This window comes from Rhinolophus hipposideros (genome assembly GCF_964194185.1).
Source record: "Rhinolophus hipposideros genome assembly, chromosome: 4".
Taxonomy (NCBI): Eukaryota; Metazoa; Chordata; class Mammalia; order Chiroptera; family Rhinolophidae; genus Rhinolophus; species Rhinolophus hipposideros.
Genome location: NC_138050.1, coordinates 46894758 through 46917313, shown reverse-complemented (window position 1 = coordinate 46917313; position 22556 = coordinate 46894758). Strand labels below are relative to the sequence as shown.

Sequence of the window (22556 nt, the reverse complement as noted above, 5' to 3'; positions counted from 1 at the left end):
AATATTCATACTCTTGTTCAGTCGTAATTTAGAGTAGTGATTATAAACATTTAAGAAACTAAAAACAGAGACTTCCATTCAGGATGGCAAAGTAAGTCAACGCTGTGCTCGCCTCCTCTCATGACCACATTAAAACAACAACTAATCTACAAAACAACGATCATTGAAAACCATCTGAAGTCTAGCTAAAGAAAGTCCTATAATTTAGAATACAGAAGAAGCTATGTTGAGAATGGTAGGCGGAGCAGAGACATGAAACAGTCTGGTCCCACATCCATGTGTGGCTGTTAAAAATTGAGAGGGATATTTCTGCTGTGCAGGTCCCCCCTGCGGAGTATATGGTCCCCACTTCACCCCAGGTTCTCCAGCTCAGGGTCCCAATACTGGGAAGAGAAGTCTCATAACTTCTGGCTGTGAAAACCAGTGGGGATTATGGCTGAGCTGACTGTGGTGGAGGAGATTATGTCTGCGTGAACTGGAGTTCCAGGCATTCCTCTTAATGGGTCTGTGCACAGACTTACCCACTGATCGACTCACTTGCTCTGAGTTCCAGTACTGGGGTACCAATTTGAAAACTGGGAGGAACTGAATTCACTGGCTTCAGGGTAAGTGCTGGAGGGACAGTATTCTCCCAGACAGAAGTGCTGGAAGAAGCCACTGTTACTTTATTGAGCCTTCCCCACTCCCAGCATGTAGGTGCAGATGAGTGCCAAGTCTGAGTCTCTAGCAACCTGGTTGCCCTGCCCTGTTGATTCTCTGAGACCCTGCCCTACCCAACTTGTGGGCGCACCCAAGCTGCTCCAGTTGCTTTTCCGCACAAACGGACTGTCTTCGACACTTACTGTTTTTCAAGATGGAGAGTGTATGTTTTCCCATCAATTTCGATGGCATAAGTGACCTACAGCAAAATATTCAGAGAGAAAGTAATTATTAGAAATTTCAAATTCTTGTAAGTCAAAAGTCATAATTTTTTAAAAATGTACTCACATATAAATACAGATTGTATCATGCATGTCTCAAAATTATATATAGGTATATTTTTATATTTCTTCAATCTCAAAATGTGAGAAAATCAAGGAATTTAAAACTATTTAAAAAGTAGGAGCATTTAAGTCATTAGTATTTATTATCATAAACAAATTTTAATTTAAAAATTATTATATTTAGAAATGCTGTGTAACCTTTGAAAAAACTTGAATTTTATTATCTTTTGTCTACTTTGCAGTTTCTAGCACAAAAAAATTAAAAATTAAATAATACAGTGCAGGTCCCCTTTGAAGGTTAAAGGAAGTATCTCGTAGCTGTCAAAAGCAATATCTATATATAGTTTTCATCTCTCTGTTCTCTTTAGGAATTTCCTCACAACTTTTAGGGATAGCCACATTTAATATCCCAACTCCAGATATTATGATGTATCAATAATTACAAAAAGGAATTTGATAAAAATTCAATACCCACTTCCTATGTTCTACACATGCCCATTAATGTCAAGGTGACTGTTAGTATTTTAAGCCTTCTAGATCCCTGTAGATTACCAATTTGATTTTTTTATATCATTTACTGACAGAAGAGTTTTTAAATAGCTAATGTAATTTGGGATTTGTCTACTTTATTCACTTCTATAGGTATTTGATTCATGTTTGTGACACACTCTCATTAGATGCAAATATTTTTAGAATTATTATATAATGCCTTCTTGATAAAGTGAGCTATTTATCATTATGAGATGCCACTATTTATCCTGATAATATTCTTGTTCTGCAGTCTACTTGTCTGATATTAATTTATGAACTTGTACTTCCTTTTGATTTGATATTTAATGAAACATAGGTTTAATTCTTTTTAATATTTAATGAAATATGTTTCCATTTTTTTTATTTTAACCTATTTGTTTCTCATACTTAAAAAGTATTTCTTGTAGACAGCAATCAATTTTTTTCACCCAATGTGACAATCTCTGACTGCATTTGCAAAGTTTACACCAATTACTTTTAATGAAATTCATATATTATACTATAATCTGACACCCTTGCTGTTTGTTTCTAGCGTATCTTATCAGTTCTTCCCCCCATTTTTTTTCTTTACCTGTAGTCTTCAATTGGAGTTGGATATATCAATATAAACTTATGGTTTTAATATAAACCCACATTCATATTTATACACATTCACACACCTATGCACACAAACCCTACATCTGTGTTTTGTGTGTGTATACATACATATTTTCTAGCTTGGACCACTGAATTATACGTAAATAGTGAAATCCCAGTAGCAATTAGCATACCAAGCAGACTGAGACTGGATTCTAAACACCATTTTCTACTCCTCACTAATGGTAAACAATGATGAAAACTAGTAAAATCCAATTAACGAGATAAATTGAATAGTGAAAAAAAAGAAACATAGTAAAAACTGAAAAATCTAACAGAAACAAAGGGCATATAGAAATAATAAAAATTAAATAAAAATTGATAGGTTTAAGCCAAATTACATCAAAATTTGAATTTAAACATCTTCTCACAAAGAAATCTTTACATCCAGAGATATTTATTCAATGGTGAACTGGACTAAACATTTGAATAAGAAAAAAATATTAGTCTTACAGAAATTCATGAAACATAGAAAGTTAGAACACTTCCCAACTAAGTTTATGAGGCAGTATAATCCAGATATTGCAATAAGACAACTATATTCCCAGGAAGTAAAACAATTATTATGATCATAATTTTAAAGCCCTAAACAAAATACTCCCAAATTAAATCAAACACACATAAATCATATTGTGACAAAATGGCCTTGTATCCCAGGAATGAAAAGCTGATTCACTACACTGACAGGAAATGTACATATACATACACACACAGATATGTATACTTATATATAACTGCAGATAGGTAGATCTATCTGAAAAGTTTTGAAGTTTCCAAAAAACTAGTAAAGGTCATTTATGAAACCTACAGACAATGTCATATTTATTTGTGATATTTAATATATTGGTAGCTTCTTTCTACATTAAAAACAAAACATACACAAAAGCATCATTAAACGAGATGAGCTATTACCTGCTACTTAACATTGTATGGGATTTCAGTACAAAAAAAGCATAAAGATTGGGGAACAAGAACAAAACTATCCTTATCTGTAAATGAGATGAATGTAATACATAGAAATCCAAAGGGAATGGCAGAAAATTGTTAATGACAATGATTTATTATTTCCAAAATTGACATGATTAAATATACAAAAATCAACTTTATTTTTCTAAAATGAGAGAGAAACAATCGGAAAAATAAACTTTATAAATACCATTTACTAAAGCATCAGAAAGCATAAAAAAAATGCAGTCCTCTACATAAAAACTACAAAGCATGGCAGATAAAATTAAATAAGACCTAAATAAATGGCAAAGATGTGCCAATTTTATGAATTGGACATATTAATGTTAAGATTTTATTTCAATCAAAAGTAACTTGCAGTTTGAAAGCTATCCAGTAGCTTATTTGTAAAATTTGGCAAGATAATTTTCAAGTTTATATATAAATGCAAATGACATATAATATACAATATAATTCTGAAGAAAGCAAAAAGTAAAAGGCTTTAAGATACTAAATTCCAGGACTTACTATAAAACTATAGTAATTAAAATGATGTGCCATTTAAGTAAAAATAATTACATCACCTGGAAAGAATTGAGTCTAGCATAAATCCACAAAACATTTTTTTTTTTTGACAGAGGTACCTATTTAAATTAATGGGAAAAGGAACATTTTCAATAAATGGATGTAAGTCAATAGATACTCATAAGGAAAAAGACGACCTTTGACCCCTATACTATATCATAAAAAAAAATTTAGAAATGATGACAGATATCAATATCTAAACTAAAATTATAAAGTTTCTGGAAGAAAATATAGGACAACAGCCAATAATTATCAAATAGAAGATAAAAAGAATAGCCATAAAATAGTTGATTAACTAGACATCATCAAAATTAAAACCTGTTGTTCACCTAACGACATGATTAAGAATGTTAAAAGGCAATCCCTAGCCTAAAAAATGATATTTGCAATTCATATCCAATTGGCCCATCAACATTTTACAAGTCACTCATCACTATTCATCGTGGCAAATGACCCAAGAAGATAGAGAAAATGAATAAATTTAACAAAACTGCAAACAGCAAAAAGATTGAGATTGCTAAGTTTAGTGAGGATATGGAACAACTAAAACTCTCATATATTGCTAGTGGAAATGCAAAATACTATAACCGTTTAAATAAATTTGTATTAACCAGATTTCTACAAATTTAAATGTACACTTACTCTATACATCAGCATTGCACCCCTAAAAATATGCATATGAAAGCATACATCAACGTAATACTTGTTTCTTTAGAGCAGATTTATTCATAATTCATTCATAATGATTACAAGTTGAAAACAATGTCCACTAACAGGTTAATGTTTCAATTTTTAGCACACTAGGAAGCTATAAAATATATGAACTAAAACAGATATGAATCTCCATAGGTGAATCTCAAAAATATTATAGAATGTTGAATCAAAGAAATCAGGCACACACACACTCACGCACACACACACACACACACACACACACACACACACACACAAATAAAAGTATTAATGGCTGATCCCTTTCTTGTGAATTTCAAGACAACAAAATAGTGAAGTTAGTGGTTATGTCTGAAAAAGGCACAAGGAAACTTTCTGATCTGGGTCAGACTACAGGAGTTTAAATGTACAAAAAATATTTCAGATTTTTGTATTTTGATATAATTATACACATTATTTAAAGACCCAGTATAGCCTGTTATTGGAGGGGTCAGTCATATAATCTAAACAATGTTTCAGTTTCTTAACATGACAAATGTATCAACGTTGATTTATGTCATCTTAGGTCAGTATTATTTTTATGGCTAAAAATATATGTAACATTTATAAGAATACATTTTTAATAGTTTTATTTGCTCCTTTGTATATTTCTCATTTCTAATATTACATATTTTTCCTTCTCCTTTCCATTTTCCTTAATCTATTTCACCAAAATATCTGTATTATATTTTTTTCAGAAATCAACTTTTGACATTGTGAATCTAGGCTATTTTAGCTTAATTTTCTTTTTCATTAATTCTTCTTAATTTTAGTAATATCTTTAAAACTTTTAAGGTTATAATTATTTTTAACTTCTAATTTCCAGACTTTGTTTGCTTATTTATGTATTTGTAGTTATAAATTATGCCCCTATAGCATCTTAAGAGCATGACTCAAATTTTGGTCTGTAATTTTTTCATTCTTGTCCATTATTTATTTAATATTCGTTATAATTTATGATTTCTTCTTCAACTCATGAATTATGCACAAGTGTATTTTTAAATTACCAAATACATTTTTCAGACTTTTCGTTAAGTTTTAAATTAGATTCTTACCAGATGAGTTCTGTACTATTGTACTATTGGTGTTTGATTTTTAATTTTTTTTAACTTACTGTTGTCAATTTTGTTCAATGATCTGTTTGTTCTTGAGAAGAATGTACACTATTTACTGTGGAGACAGAGCTGATTTACAGCTGGATTAGAAAAGCTCTATATTTCTGGGAATGCCTACAAGCCTAAATGTTTCTGACTCTTAGTTAAGATAAGGGCAGTGAGATTTATAATGCACTGTTTAGGGTTCAAAAGCCCCCTGGCCAAGGTTAGCTTCCTTAGTGTTTCCCTACTTCCTTTGAGAAGGCTAGCTTGGCTAGTCACTAAAAGCTTTGTAAGGAGCTCTCCCAAGGCCAAATTCCTTGGGTCTTATTATTTCAAGCCAGAGACTCAGCCTGTTCCACGAGCAGAGACTAGGTTCACTGGTTGCTCACTGTGGATGTTTCTTGGATCCTGATATTTGCCTGAATTCTCTTTCTCTTACTGCACCATATGCTTTGCCATTAAAGAACAGCCTCATGTGTGATACCCTGTGAAGTTTAGCGAGTCCTAACAAATAGGGGAAAGCAGTACATTCACTCCGTGGAGTCACTTCTGTAAAAATATATCCATTGATTAAAAAGGTTATCTTTGTTATTCAAATTGTCTTTATATTTTTATGATTTGTCAACTAACATTTGACAAAAACATTTTAACATCTCACTATGTAAATGGATTTGAAAATTTCTCCTTCTAGTGCTGTTTTTATTTTATATGTGCTGAGGGCACTTTATTTGATTCATATAAATTTAGAATTGTTATATGTTCCTAGTAAAGTGAATATTTTAAGTAATAATACTTATCCTTCATAATGTTGTACATGTGTTAAGTTTCTGTTTGTGTACTAACTGCTTTTGTTTTATTTCATGCTGTTTTCAGGGATACGCATATTTTCTTTTCGTTAGCATTTCCCCAGTATATGTTATACTCTCCTAAACATTTTAAGCTCTCTGGATATTTGCTTTTGGTGCAATAGCTTTTATGAACAAAAAATCACTGGAGTTTTTTGGGTGCCATAAAGGAAACAGTCAGATAGACCATTCAATCTATAAAATTTGCCTCAGAGTGTAATTGTCTTCCAGTTGGCAATTCAATGTTCCTCCCAGACCCTGCTACTGAGGTTCCAATCCTTGGATTCCTATCAGGTCATTGTGTGTCTTTATAATTTCATAATGTTCATATATCACTTGAAGAATGAAAAAAATCAAAACACTTGCTCTCATTCAAACAAAATGGCTCTCTGACACAGTAATTAGAACACACAATTTCAAAAAGTGATATGCATGAATTAATTTGGGTCATATAGTCCAGCAAAAATAAACACTCATTTTTTAAAAAAAGTGATTTCTTAATTACATGCGTTTCTGAAACATCAACATCATTGGTGTTGGTTCCAATCTTCTGTGGCACTGTAATTTGCAGAAGTGATGTTTCAGAGTCTGCAGTAAGGAAAACATATGTCAGCATTCTCAGGGCATAGAGCATCCTTATTCTTCACATACTAGTCTTTTCCTATCACATCACTCTTTGAACTTCCAAGGCCCAACACACACACACACACACACACACACACACACCACAAAATCATACGCTATTGGATTCCAGGAAGAGGCCTGTGGAGGTGTGTGTGGGGGGGTGGGTATTACCCTATCACTTTTCAGACACTTGCAACTGGATGACATCAGCCCTGGGAAGAAGTGCTGGTCTCAGGACCCCATCCAGGCTCTCTCCTTTCCCCACATCCCCAGAAGATGGGCGCCCTCTCCTGCCAGTGCAGGATCAAGTTAAGTGAGGGACAGTTGTCCCAGACCTGTTCTGAGCCGTCCAACCACTGGGCCCAGCAGGACCCTGAAACTAGGCAGGCTCTGACAGGACACTGGGCTCTCTCCAGGCCTGCCAGGGTTCTGGAGCAAGGAGGGCAATGTTTGCCACACCCGGGGGTCTTTGCCAGGCCACCCTAGGGAGGTGGAGGTCCTCCACTTACGATGGCCTGCGGAGGTCAGCCAGCCCAGGCCTGAAAGGATCAGCAAGATAGAAAGCATTGCGTGACCGGTGGGCCTCCCCGCAGCGATGGCAGTTGGAGGAAGGAAGGCAGCAAGCAGCTCGCGAGCTCTGGGCACCGGCTCTTGGCCAGGTGCGTGGCAGGAGGAGCAAAAGGGCTACCGCAGGTGGAGCCGCGGCTGTTCGGTTCCGCCCACCCCAGCCCGCAGTACAAGGGAGCACTAGGGAGCCTGTGTCCTGCCCACACTCTTTATTTCCCCAAAATTTGACATTTTAAAGACCTTCAGGGGTCACATAGGTGTTGTAAAGCGCTTTCTCCTCTGGCAGTAGTAGGCCATTTGCTGTGAAGTTCTTGGCTATATTAAAGGGTTCACGTCATAGCTTACGGGTACAATGGCTGAATTACTGTAGTGAAGGAAAAAGAAAATAGCAATTCACAATATGTTTAGTAACAGACAATTGCCTATTTTAATCATATCTCTTGTCGGATTTCTACTTAAGTCACAAGTCAAAACAAATACACATACATCCACACACATAAAGAGATATTGTTGAAAAAAATGTAAATCAATTCTTCTATTGCTGGTGTTTGTTTCTTAGAAAATTCTTTGATTTAACAAAATTAAACAAAAAGCTAAATATGAAATTTGTGTACATATTTGTTTTAATCCTCCAGTATGAAGTTATCATTTAAGTATCAGGTAGGAAAATAATCACAAGCATCAAATGATCCTATAAAAACAACTTTATTTTCCCATTATTTATTTATTTATACCTTGTCTATAATTCGGCTTCCTAGGGAAATCTGTGGCTAAGGAGACCAAATAAAAGTTAAATATCAACTTTTCCCCCTCAACAGTGTGGCTTAACATGTGGAAAGGCAAATGGAATTAACCTGGAATTAGCTTTCATTTGATGGCGTTAGTGTGCAGTTTGGTGACTTGCATAATTTTAATTTTGCACACACATTTTTGCAAGACAGTTCTTAAGTTGTCCTTCCATGGAATACTTGTACTTGCATTCCTTACGTGCAATATTTATACCCAAAATCAGAGGATTGTGTTTTCTCAATTTGTAAAAGGAATGAAAATAGAAAAACGGATAAGGATACACTTTAAAAAAAAAAACTGTTCTTTGTGTTTTTCCTAAAACACATTAGTGTTTATCTAAAAATATTTGTACAAGTAACAAATAATAACAGAATAAAATTTAACTTCAAAATAGCCAATTCTGCATACATTATTTCACTAACATATTTACAGCCTAATTATTTAGTTTTGTTGTGATGCCTGTTGTTGTATACCATTTTATTTATTTGACTACTTCTATATACTATAAAAATTCGTATCTTTTTTGCAAAATTATATGAATATTGATGTAATTTAATGTATCAGGATTAACTATACTGCTCTTAAAATGAAATGTCTTCCTGATAGTCTAAAACCTAATCACATTTTGAAGTCTACTATATGATCATTGAAGACATGATAAGTATTTAAAGGTTGTTCACGTTTCTACTAAATCTATCATCTCTCTATCCATCCATTCATCCATCCATCTATCTACCATTTATTTCCTTATTCAGGAGCACCTATGTCTAAAAGCAAGAGAAGATGGATGTCTCAGTTCAAGCAGAGAGTGAACTGCCCTTCCTTCCCCACTTTGTTCTATTCAGACCCTCAAAACACAAGGTTAATGCCCACCCAGCGTGGGGCAGGCCATCTGCTTTACTCAGTTCACCAATTCAAATACTAATCTCTTCTAGAAACACACTCACAGACATATATATATAATCTTCATAGTCGTGCCTATTCCTGTATGTCCATCCACATGCCTCTACCCAGACCCCCTTGTTTCCATAAGAAGACCAGGTTAAACTATCCATAAGCCAACTTAGGCTTTTTCCTTCACTTGTAGCTGGTCATATGCAAGTTATACATTTGTTGCCTCTCAACTCCAAATTCATTATTCACTACCCACTCTGCAATAATGGATGAAACTCTAAACATTTTCTCCATTACAATGAGGGTGATACTAAAATTTGCCAGTACAAGACACCAGAGGGACATTAAAGGAAAGAGACTCTTAGGTATGTACTATGTTTTACTTTTGCTTTAATTTTGCAATGGCAATTAGCAGTGCCAGCATATGCAGGTACTCAGTGGTGCTGTGCTTCAGGCGCTTATACTGCCAGAGCATGTTGTCCTTCAGTGCCTCGCAAGCCTGATCTGGACCCAGTAACCACATTCTCATGATCTTACTGACAGGGACATCACGTACTTCAGGCTATGCTCCTGCAGCACCATCCCAATATACCCTGTGCAACCCCATACCAGCTGTGACTTACCTGTGCCCATCCTGACTCAGATTCTGTGCATTTCAGCCCATGCACACGAAGTGGCACTGATTCTCCCAGCAACACTAGCTGGAGGTATGTTTTCTGCTTTCCAAATGTCTGCAGACCAGCTCCAGCCTAGTGATCAAGTAGACATAAATCACACCTTCTCTAGTGAGATCTGAACTCTAGCCTTGGAGAGTGGCCACCCTTCCTAATGTATTCTTCTTTGGATACTTTCCCTCAGACCTAGGGTACCTGTAGAGTTCTCTTTGTATCTTTATAATTACTCTCCTAGCTCATTGCAGCTTATTATTAAACTCCTCTTATTTAAATTACCATGCAATTTCTGTTTCCTGATTCCACTCAGACTCTCTGGCCCTCACACATAGTTGGTAACTGCTTGTTTCAGCCTTCAATCTCTTATCCTTCTGCAGGGCATCAATAATACTTAGTAGTAACCAGCTAACTCCACTGATTTTTAAATGCCTGCTTTATTTCATCTTCCACATAGTTCCCTATACTGGGACATTTTCCCCAATTGCCATAAAATTTTTAGAATTGTACTGCTACTTTGTGGTCAGGACTATCTGTGACCCTCCTTCTAAGAGGGATCTTGTCCTCGTTGCTGCAGGATTACGTAAACAGAGCCAAATTCACATCTTACTACTGGTTTAAACACAGTACTCTCATTATTACTCATTTCATTCTGGATCTCCCGAGAATCAGATGCCAACTAGGACTAAATGTGCTAGAATTTTACTAGGAGGGATATCAGTGTGTGAAAAGTGAGGAGAGAGACGAAAAGGCTCAAAACCCTATTAGACAGTGAAGCAAGTCTGACCCTAAGTGAAGGAGAGAGGAAGAGAAAACTGGATAGAAACAGTCTAGGATTTACAAAGTTTAAGGAAGGCCCATGCAATGAAAGGAAGGTTTATCAAGAATGTTGGGGTGTCCTCAAGCCAGAGTTGGCTGTCAGAGGAGTCCTGAATCCCAGGAATGTCTGCCTTCTACATCTCTATCAAGTTCCATCATTGGTTGGGAACTTACCATGGCAAGCATGGCCTTGACAAAAACGAATTGATGCATTCATTTCAAAGAGCACCACCTCAGACCCTTCATGCTCATTGTAGTAGGAGGTCTGCAATGTACATTCCAGTGGCTGCCACACATGGCACTCCATTTATGCACACACTTATCTGGTTCCGGGGTGTCCAACTTTTAGAAATGTCTATAGGCCTTGTCAGTGCAGCAGGGTATTTTTCCAATGTCAATGTACCTCAGAGATTAGTTTTACATTCAACATGGAAACTAGCAAACCGATTCTATAGAGACTGGTTGGGGAGGGGTGGAGGAGAGCATTAGCCAAATCAGTGACCACAGCCCTGTCAAAGAGTGCTTAAGAAGGTCGTCCATCATGGGAACTATGACAGGCCTATACCTAGCCACAGCTGGCACAACCTTCATTTTTTCTAGTTCACAGTGTGCTAGGGAAAGTAGTGCTCACCAAACATTCCATGAGTTCTGATGTTTTCCAGTCCCTATGAAGTTAGATTTGGGACCATGTGACTAGATTGGGCCAATGGACCATGAGAATAAGTTACTTGTGTCATTGCCTGTTAGAGATAGTTAGTAGGCAGGTATGAGTTTTCCACACTTTCTTCAGTTTTGTTGGCAACTGTGGAGTCATGTGCTGAGAATACAGAGCCACAGGACTGAAGAAGCCTGGATAACTAGCCATCAAATGGAGGACAAACTCTGCTGCCGAGGAAAATTGCCATCCATGCAAAGATGCGGTTTATCCATCAAAATCCATCTAAATTGTGTCCAACTAAAGCTGAGGCATTGGGGAAGTGTTAGTATGGATCATCCCAAGTACCATAGGTGAGATAATCCTCCTTGGGAACTTGTCCTTGTTTCTCATTGTATTCTGAAGATGCAAGCATGCTCTGTATGTTTCCCTTTGGTGGTCCACATGTGAGTACACTGCATAACCTGAGCTCTACCTGTTTAAGCAGGCCTCTTCCTTTTCCTAGGAATTCAAAGAATGACCTTTCATAACACACTCAGGAACAGGTACAAGCACCAACAAGAATTATCTTGGCAATCTTTGACCAGTTCTAGGAATTTAGGGAGGCATGTGCACTCAGATAAAACATTGATCTCTATATAAGTATATTTAAGTTAGTGGCAATAAGGAGTATTTTACATCAAAAGGACAACCAGCAGTATCAGAGAAATATCCTACTGAATCTGAATTTCTAGGGATAGTGCTTCAGAATGAGTATTTTGGAAACTCTCCCCAGGTAGTAATAATGCACACAGTTAGTTATGAAGTACTTGTATGCAATAAAAAGATATGGAAGTCAAGGGTGAGTAACACCAACATTTAAAGACAAATAAATGGATGGTAACAAAGCAAATTATCAGAGACAGATACACAACTGGCAATCAGAAGAGATGGAAATTTTCAGAAATGAAAGAAGAAGCAACTTTTGAATGAGGAATAATCAAATATCAACTAAGAAAGAAAAAAAACAGAAGGACTGAAAGGAATTTATAGAACTTTACACTGCCTAGGTTAAGTGTTGATTTTGCCAGAGTAATTTCAGAAAACTGCCAGGAAACAAAGCTTATCTGCAGTTAAGCAATGAGGAAGTGGTTTTACATTTTGATTTCTGAGAACTTACATCTATTATTAAATAACAATTTCATACCAGAGTATACCTGCATAACAGCACAGATTTTCACTGATAAATACAGAATTTCTAACCCCTATGTTTCCAAATTAGGAATAAGAATCCTCAAAATATTACACAACTACATGATTTCCAAATTTTCACTAGCCTTTTACACAATTTGTATGTAATTATGAGTAACAGAGAAGTTTTCTTACAAGATGCAAAACATTTTATTTTAGCAACATCCTCATTTTTGCAGTATCTATTACCCTTTACAATTTTAAAGGCAAAAAGATGCTTCTGTAAGACATCTCTATCTTTGAAACTTTCTTTGCTCCTCACTTCTTTCTACAGTTTCAGCGTAAGCATCAGTGAAAGTAGAAATGCTGCTTCATTAGAAGTCCCAAACTAACCCTGGCCCAGAGCTGCTTAAATATTTCATTTGTCTTAGGCTTTTATAAGTTTGGTAATCACAATAACTGTTAAATATCTGCCGCACATGATGGTCCTCAGACCTCCCATCTCATCAGCATTTGAAAAGCCCTAAAGGCAGAATAAAGTTATCCTTAGACAACAGACTCTATATCTTTGTCATTTTTTGGTGGTGCGACAATAGTGCCTCCTAGCAGCTTCTCCACTCTCCATAACAGAAATACACATTCTTTGCTTCCTACAGGTGTGGCTCCTAGGCTCTGCCAACCCATGCCAAACATCCTAGGGACCAGTATTCTTGTCCAGGGTGAGTTGGGGATAGATTAGCGCCATGACAGAAATGCACCTCAAATAAGGTATTGAAAAGGAAAAAATAGAAGTTGAGATACCTACAAGGGCAGTGGTGTGCTCATAAATATTACACAGCTATCTCTCTGGAAAAAAATAAAATCCAGACTTATAGGTTTATTGGTTTCAGTGAAGGCTGATTTCAAGCGGCTACTTGATATTTTTAGAGGCAGAGTTGGGAAGAGACATGAGTAGCACACCACAATATAGTAATTTCACCATAAAAATACAATAGCCATAACCTCAAGAACAATGCTAAGAGTAAAATACAGGTCTCACAATTAGGTTTAAAACTTGTTGCAACAATGTTACTAACTTTTTTGATATCAGAGAGATTATTCATTAGGAATTTGTACCATTTGGACAAACAGTTAACCAAGTTTACTATTTGGAAGTGCTGAAAGCCTGCGTAAAAAACTTAGACGACCTGAACTTTTCACCAACAATTCATGGCTCTTGCATTACGACAACGCACCAGCTCACATGGCACTGTCTGTGAGGGAGTTTTTAGCCAGTAAACTGATAATTGTATTGGAACATCTTCCTTACTCACCTGATCAGGCCCCCAATGACTTCTTTCTTCACCCGAAGATATTGGAAATATTGAAAGGAAGACATTTTGATGACATTCAAGACATCAAATGTAATCTGATGACAGCTCTGACGGCCATTCCAGAAAAAGAGTTCCAAAATTGCTTTGAAGTAAAGACTAGATGTTGGCATTGGTTCATAGCTTCCCAAGGGGTGTCCCTTGAAGGTGACTATAGTGATATTCAGCAATGAGGCACATAGCACTTTTTCTAGGATCAGTTCGTGAGCTTAATTGTCAGACCTTATATAATAAAATAATTAAAGATTGGTTTTGAGTATTAGTTTTTAATATATTTAAATTGATATAATGTTTTTAATAATGGCTGTTTAACAACTGACTCACAAAGCCTCTGAATTTTCAAAAATTTTATTGTGGTAATAACACTTAACATGAGATCTACCCTCCTAACAAATTTTAGGTGCTCACTACATTATTGTAGACAATAGGTACAGAGTTGTACAGAAAATGTCTAGAGTTTATTCATCCTACTTAACTGAAACTTTATGCCCATTGATTAGTAATTCCCTATTTCTTCCCTGCTCTCAGCCCCTGGAAACCACCATTCTAATCTTTGATTGTATGAATTTGACTATTTTAGATACCTCATATAAGTGGAATGGTGGAATTTCTTCTTTTTTAAGGCTGAATAGTATTCCCTTGAATGCATTTTATTTATCCACTCATCTGTTGATGTACATTTAAGTTATCTCCACATTTGGACTATTGTGAATAAACACAGGAAGCCAATATCTCTTTGAGATCTTGAACTCAGATTTTTGAATATACACCCAGAATTTCGGGATTGCTGGATCATATGACAGTTCTATTTTTAATTTTTTTGAGGAACTGCCATACTTTTTTCCATAACATCTGTACCATTTTGCATTCCCACCAATAATACACAATGGTTCTAATTTCTCCACATCCTAATCAACACTTCTTCCGTTTCCGATAAGAGCAAAATTTATAATAGTTTAATGATCAGCTCTTATGAGCTGATATGAACTGCCTTCCAGCTCCTCACCACTCTAAGTCAGCTGGTGAACAAGCAGATACAGGTTCAGTGGGGCCTGAACTGTATAAAACTTGATGAACTCTCTAAGGAAAAGGAATATAAAATTAGGCGCATGACTTTGAAAAGAACCTATGCAAGCAAGTGGCCCTGAAGCTTTTGCCTCCTTAGCTTCATGGTAAGTGTACTCTTGGAAACAGGTATCTCAACACACTCAAGAGGGTATGCCATTTTCAAAAAGGAGAAGCAATATAACAAGAGGAGGACTGTATTCAAAGCCTATCTGAGTAAATGTCACTGGGACAAGTCACAGGCCACCTGAAGGCTAGGATCTCTGCAGGGAAAGAGGAAGCTCAGACTAAAGGAAGGAGATTCAGGTCAACCTAAAGAGGAGAAAGGAAAAGGAATACTCTTTATTTATCCTTGGGTCATGAGGCTGAACTGGTAGGCCCTCTTGGTTTCATGGGATAAGGATCTTAGGCTGCTTTCACCTGATTCAGAGCTTTTCTTTGATTCAAATTGAAATAGATAGGGTGAAAGTTGAGACTGAAAATACAGTGAAGACACCACACGTAATTCAGTTGAATCAGGTGCAGATGATTTATTATTTCGTAACCTAAACCTCCAGTAGTGACAACAGTGGTGAGGAAGAAATTATGGGTTTTTTTTCCTTTTTGGTTTAGGGTCAGTTTCTGATAATTTATTTGGTACAATCCTCTCTCCAGGCCAAGGTTGTTAGAGACTGCTACTGTAAGAGAAAGCAAAACAAAAACAAAAACAAAAAACACAAACAAAATACCAGTGTTACTTTTTTGGTTTTTCCTGAGCTAACATATTTCTAACACAAGCCATTTAAAAGGCATGGGTCATCGAAAGGAAAGGATCAAGGAAATGAAAACTAGTTCCAGAAAAAACAATTATCTGTTACCTCAACTGTAAATAGTTTTATAATAGATGTGGCCTTCTAAAATATTCTCTTTATTTATCCATGTTTGGTTAACTATTTAAGTCAATGAAGCAAATTGCCTTGACATTTCCATTCTAAGTACATGAACTGATTTTAATTTAGAAAGAGGAAAAAATTGTCATAATTCTAAGTACAATCACATTTTATAAAAGATAAAAACACCAACACACATGCACACACACACACACACACACACACACACACTGTACATCTATATACTGAAATATTTTAACAAAGATCATCCTAGGTGCTAATGTTAATGATGATGATGATTTCATTCTTTTGCATACCTATATTCTTTAAATGAATGTTTATTACTTGTTGCTTCTGTAATAAGAAACAGAATGGTTCACACATTCACATACACAATTTATTGAATGAATTAAGAGAGGAGAGTCAAGGCAAGAGTTGGGCATTCCAAGGTCTCTGGATGGAAAAGGATCTTAACGTCATTGAAATCTAAAATTACCCTTCAGAATTATGAAAAATGAGACCAGGTAAGCATCAAATAAAATTAAAATGTTTGTTGTAAACTTAAGTACAAAACTGAAAATGACAAAATACTTCTGGAACCAAGATAAATAATGCTTAAATTTATTAACAAGAGGTTAATTAACAAGAGGTTATTAACAAGAGGTTAATACTCTAAAATTCCCTTATAACAGAAAAAATCAGTGAAATGAAAGATGGAAGAAGGTAAAAATATACAAAGCACTCCTCATACTAAAGGGAATCCCAAAAATACCTCTAATTCTGTGTGGCTATATTGTATATTTTCTACTTCTAGGCCATCCTCTTTATAGAAATAGCTCATTACTAAATGACATAGTTGAAAATAAAAAAATAATCAATGGGATAGTAAAATAAACGTAAAATTTAAGATATGCTATGTCTCAGAAAGTATACCACACATATGTCCAAATGACTAAAAGCAAAAACTTATGAATTTACAACTTGATTGTAATGGATTTACAACTTGATACAAATGGATTGATGGTGATCATTCCAACTAGGTAATGTGGCAAAAGCTATCCCAAAACTATGAGAGTACACATTTATGTTTTGATCTACCTCTCCCTAGGGAATTATCCTGAGGCTATAATTGGACAATTGTTCCAAAGTGTGTATCCAAATAAGGATATTATTTAGAGCGTATTTGTAACAATGAAAACTGGAAGTAGTCTAAATATTCATAATAATGGATTTTTCATTTTTAGATTGAAAACTATATGTCACAAAAGAATGATATAGGCCTATATTTTAAGATATGAAAAGTTGTCCATAATAGTCTCTGAGTTAAAGAAAAAGGATAGGTATTTTTATGTTTTACTTAGAAAAACATTTTAAAACTATGCATTAATGGAAATTATCTTTGGGTATTTTGATTATGAGAAATTTATCCTTAATTCATATATCTACTAAGGTATCTTAGATATTTTAATAAATATTTGATATTACATTAAAAATTCAAAAGACGTGTTTTGAAAATAAAATGCTCTATATTTTAATTCATCATTAGTGTAATACTAATACTAAAATTTACCTGGCTACCCCTATTTTCCTTTTTTATGAATTTCAGCATCTTTTTCTCAATTCTCTCTATCCATGTATCCAAAAAGTATTTTGATTGAGTTTATGTTAAATATACAAAAACCTACATATACATAAATTACTGATTGTGGAAAAGAAGACCATAAGCTTTAAAGTTAAAGGTTCAAAAGAGGGAGATGTAAAGACAGTCATCTTCAAGTTAAATGGGAAAAGAAAGAAAAGTATTTTAGATAATTAAAGACTCAAAATTCATAGGAAATTTCCTTTGTCATAATTCCAGGAATACTCATTGAGTTAATTATAAAAAATATAAAATTTAAATATGATAGGTATAATATTTTTTAAAATGCAAATATAAGTTACAAATTTAACTGAAACCTAATAGTTTAGAAGATCCTAAAGTGTTGAACGGTAATAAAAAGTATACTGAACCAATGTATACTCCCACCTGCAATGTGTGAGAGTCCTAGTCGCTTGATATTCTCACCAACCACTGATGTCAGTGATTTTAATCTGAGCACAGGGAACCCACATTCTCATTTCAGATTGTGTTTTTCTGATGAGTAATGATGTTGAGTAATTTCATGTTTTGAGCCTCTTTTGTGAAGTATCTCTTCAAATATTTTGCCTGCTAGGTTCTCCCACCTTTTGTTATTGATTCAAAAAGATTCTGTATACATTCTGAATGAGTCCTTCATTGGAAATATGTATTATGAAAATTTTCCCCCACATTGGGGCATTTCTTTTTCCTTTTATATGGAAGTCTTTTGGGAAGCAAAACTTCTTAAATTTTTAAAAATTTTATATTGTGGTAAAAAAAACTTAAGTGACATCTACTTTCTTAACAAATTTTTAAGTGCACAATACTGTATTGTTAACAGTAGGGACTATGTCCAACAGATCTCTAGAACTTATTCATATCGCATAATTGAGACTTTGTTCTCATTGATTAACATTCCCATCTTCCCTTAAACCCGGTCTGAGGCAACCACCATTCTACTCTCTGCTTCTATGAGTTTCACCTTTTTAAATACCTCATATAAGTAAAATAATGCAGTTATTTGTCCTTCTGTAACTAGCATATTTCCTTTAGCATAATGTCCTCAGATTTCATCTATATTATCACATATGTAGGATCCATCTTTCTTATGGCTGAACAACGTTCCACTGTATGTATATACCACATTTTTTTATCCATTCATCTGTTGATGGACGTTTACTTTCTATCTACATCTTGACTATTTTAAATAGTGCTATAATGAACATGGCAATGCTAATGTAGCTTTCAGATCTTGATTTCAACTTTTTGAATATAAAAAGACCCAGAAGTGGAATTATTAGACCATATAATAGTTCTATTTTTAATGTTTTTAAAGAATCTTCACCAGCTTTGCATAGTAGGTGCAGTATTTTGCATCACACAAACAGCACAAAATGGGTCCAATTTCTCCACATCCTTGCCAACATTTGTTGACATTTGGTTTTTTTGATAATAGCGATTTGCATTTCCTTGATTGTTAGTAACACTGACCATCTTTTCATATACTTGTTGGTCATTATTGTGACATTTTGGGAGAAGTGTCAAGTCTTTTAGCCCATTTTTAAATCAGGTTATCAGTTTTGGGGGATTGACAGTAGGAGTTCCTTACATATTTTGACAATTAACCCTTTACTTGATACATAGTTTACAAATATTTTCTCTCATTCTTTAGGTTTTCTGTCAATCTATTGAATGTTTCCCTTGCTGTGCAGAAGCTTTTTAGTTTAACATAGTACCACGTGTCTATTTTTTTCTTTTGTTACCTGTACTTTTGGTGGCAATCCAAAAAAATCATTCCCAAGACTAATGTAATGAGGTTTTTCCTCTGTGTTTTCTTCTATGAATTTTACAGTTTCAGGTGTTACATTTAAGTTTTTAATCCATTTTGCATTGAGTTTTGTATATGGTTTTAGGTAAGGGTCCAATTTCATTATTTTGTATGTGGATATTCAGTTTTCCCAACACCATTTGTTAAAGAGACTATCCTTTCCCCATTGTGTATTCTTGGCACCCTTTCCAAAGATCAGTTGACTGTATATGTGTGGGTTGATTTCTGGGCTCTCTATTCTGTTCCATTGGTCTTTATCTTCTTTATACCAGTACCATACTCCATAGGTGCATTTCATCTAAAATTTTGAATTTATTGATTCTAAGTTGTTGTTAGTATCCTTTCTTCTAATGTCCAAAAGATCAAAAATATGCAATGTTATTATCTGATATTGACCATTTAAATCCTTTCTCTTTTTATTTTGAACTATTGGCTAATTTTTAATCAATTACATTAATCTTTTCAAAGAATCAGCTTTTGTCTTCGATTATTTATTTTTCTTTTCATTTATTTCTGCTCCTTCCTTACTTATTTCTTTCCATCCACTGTCTTAAGGGCATTGAGTGCTTTTTCTATCTTTTTGATACAGATTATAACACATTTGAAGGATCAAAACACATTTGATCGTTCTCTGTCCTGTGATAGGAATTTCATTCTGATTAAAAGGATTACATTGTTGCCTAAAAAGCAGAGAAATGCCTAATTTTTGTAGAACTTAAACCAGTTTGCCTTGACAGTAGCGTTAGGATGGTATTGTGCATACTTAATAGTGCTTTTCTTAAAATTTTAATTCCTTATTAGGAATTCTCTCATTTCAGACATGTATCTTAATATCTGTTACACGAAGATCATAGTCAGTGTGCAACTTTGTACCGTAAGGATGAAGAGAGAACTTGAAAAATCATCTTGGATGCTACTGAAATATTCTCTCTTTTTATAAAATTTTATCCATCATTTTCTAAGGGAAATTTTTATATACTACTAGTAAAAATGAAATATCTAATTTTATAAAATGTTATATTTGATTATTTTATAGTCTGATCTCTAAATTTACCTACCCAGATGAAGATGTAGTAAAATAAATGAAAACTACAAGGCTTTATATCTCAGTAAGAGTAAGTTTATTCTGAGATAATAGTATAAGTATATATGGCATCCCTTATAACATCAGTCCCCTTTTAATGTAGCAGTAAAATGTCATCAAGATACAAGTGCTCCTTGACGATGCTCAAAAAAAAAAGTCGTAATTTATATATTCGTAGATGTTAGTGAGGGTGCACAAAAAGTCATTTCTTTAGTGTAGGTTAGAAAAGAGAGGGTGAGATAATCATGAAACCAATTTGTTAAGTATTATAAAACAACCTACAATGAGAACTATAAAGAATATCATGAACAAATGTTTTGGTCTCAAATTAACAATTCTTCAGTGTTCCTAAACAATAATCAAAACATACAATGCAAAATGACTAATCACATTGTTCTACACGTACCTTGCACTGGGGGATAACTTGCTGTTACTGCTGCTTTCTTCTGACACAGATCTATAAAATTGATAAAGATTATTTAAAGTGGGGAAATTTTAAAATGTTAAACAATTCACTGACTATTTGAATAAGGAATGTTTTTCAAAGAATATTGTAATAACTATGCATAGTGTCAAGTGGGTACTAGACTAATCAAGGGGGATCACTTCATAATTTATATAAATGTCTAATCACTATGCTGTACACCTGAAATTAATATAAAATAATATTGAATGTCAACTATAATTGAAAAAAAGTACATTTTGATACACAAAAAAGAAACAGAGTGATTCATTAAGTGAAATAAAATATCTCCTTCCCATAAAATAAAATAATACAAACGTAACAGATACTGTTTCATTATAGAACAAATGCCATCAGCCACCTTGCTTTGTTGATTAACTCCTCCACTCCTCATTTTACATTTATTCAAGCATTTGTGTTAAAAGCCTATATTTGTACAGATAGGTCCCATGAGTCTATGATATCCCTAACTCCTCAAGTCAAATTAAGCCAAAACCATTAACAAGCTGTCAACAGTTTCTGTTAAATTTTCAATATATTTCTACATAGTTCTTTCTTCCTCTTATAACACATACTCATATATTCTCTTCTTGTCAATTCTTGGAATATAAAATGAGAGATAAATACCTCTGTGGAAAATACAGCAAGTTATGAATAAGGGTCTCAATAATGATGTTTATTCATGTAACTGATTGCAGATAACATGGTGATTTCACTTATTAATTTGGTGTGCCCTAAAGTTTATGTTACATTGGAAAGCTATTATCTCCCATTTTATAGAGTTATAGAGAATAATTTTAAGAACATAAAGATTAAATCACTTGCTCAAGAGATCATACTTTTTACATGCAAGATTGAGGAGATAAAACCAAGTTTTATACATGCAAGATTGAGGAGATAAAACCAAGAACTATACGTGTAATTTCTAGGTAAGAAATAACTTTACAAATTAACAGTACCAATATTTAGTTTCCTAAATAACATGGAGGCAGGTTCATAGACATTATCTCTAGGTGAGAGACTTGCTCTTAATAGAGTTGCTTACCACTGGTCTGAGACTTTGTATGTAAAAAATTTACTTTTTGAAAGTGCCCTAGAAATATAATGTTACCTATTCTCATGAAGCTTGTGGACAATATAACTATTTAGACAGGGTCAGTGAATTAAGAGACTGAATAAACCACAATACCCAAGGCACTCATATGTCCTTGTAAAGTGATACAATGGTAAAGTGAATGGTTTTAGTAATGAGTAAAATTAGAAAAATATCTATAGGACACCAAACAGGTTTGAAATGTATCCCTGGGCCTCTCCTCCTATTGCTTTACCTATAATCTTAGATTATTCCTGATGAAACCAGAATACTTTTTTCCTTGGCTTATTTAATAAAAGTAAAATTTATGTACGTGTGTGTGTGTGTGTGTGTGTATACCTCTCACTTTCAGTTTCACCTCTGAAGCATCGCTCTCTTATTTTACCCTGCTTTATTAAAACAGCAGCAGTAATGATGAGCACAACAGGTAAAGAAATGTAGAAAATGAGTTGAAATCGGCGTTTTGGAGGAGTCGTAGACCTTTCCTCCAAAAAACTTTTACCTGGAATGGAAAATATGCATTTAAAATTATGTCTGAGATTTCGTTACCCAAATGAAAAGGTGGAGAGGGTATCATTACCAACACTTCTCCCAAACACAAAACAGTTCATTCATATGTATTATGAATACAATAAAATTTTTAAAAA

The 22556-nt window shown here is 34.4% G+C and overlaps 2 protein-coding genes across 2 annotated transcripts in view; both read right to left on the bottom strand.

Annotated features, from left to right (window-relative positions):
* LOC308496883 (A disintegrin and metallopeptidase domain 3-like) overlaps nucleotides 1-7524 on the bottom strand; it is a gene marked incomplete at both ends in the record, with an annotated part of 140333 nt that extends 132809 nt beyond the window's left edge. Inside the window, 3 exons of the mRNA XM_081046667.1 lie at nucleotides 843-898; nucleotides 6839-6921; nucleotides 7467-7524. Coding sequence (XP_080902793.1) covers nucleotides 843-898; nucleotides 6839-6921; nucleotides 7467-7524 — 197 coding nt within the window. The remainder of the gene's footprint in view (nucleotides 1-842; nucleotides 899-6838; nucleotides 6922-7466) is intronic.
* Nucleotides 7525-7773: 249 nt separating this feature from the next.
* The window catches only part of LOC308496882 (disintegrin and metalloproteinase domain-containing protein 5-like), a gene marked incomplete at both ends in the record, with an annotated part of 111645 nt that continues 96862 nt past the window's right edge, over nucleotides 7774-22556 (bottom strand). Inside the window, 5 exons of the mRNA XM_081046666.1 lie at nucleotides 7774-7839; nucleotides 9831-9956; nucleotides 12536-12545; nucleotides 20760-20810; nucleotides 22249-22411. Of these exons, the coding sequence (XP_080902792.1) occupies nucleotides 7774-7839; nucleotides 9831-9956; nucleotides 12536-12545; nucleotides 20760-20810; nucleotides 22249-22411 (416 nt within the window). The remainder of the gene's footprint in view (nucleotides 7840-9830; nucleotides 9957-12535; nucleotides 12546-20759; nucleotides 20811-22248; nucleotides 22412-22556) is intronic.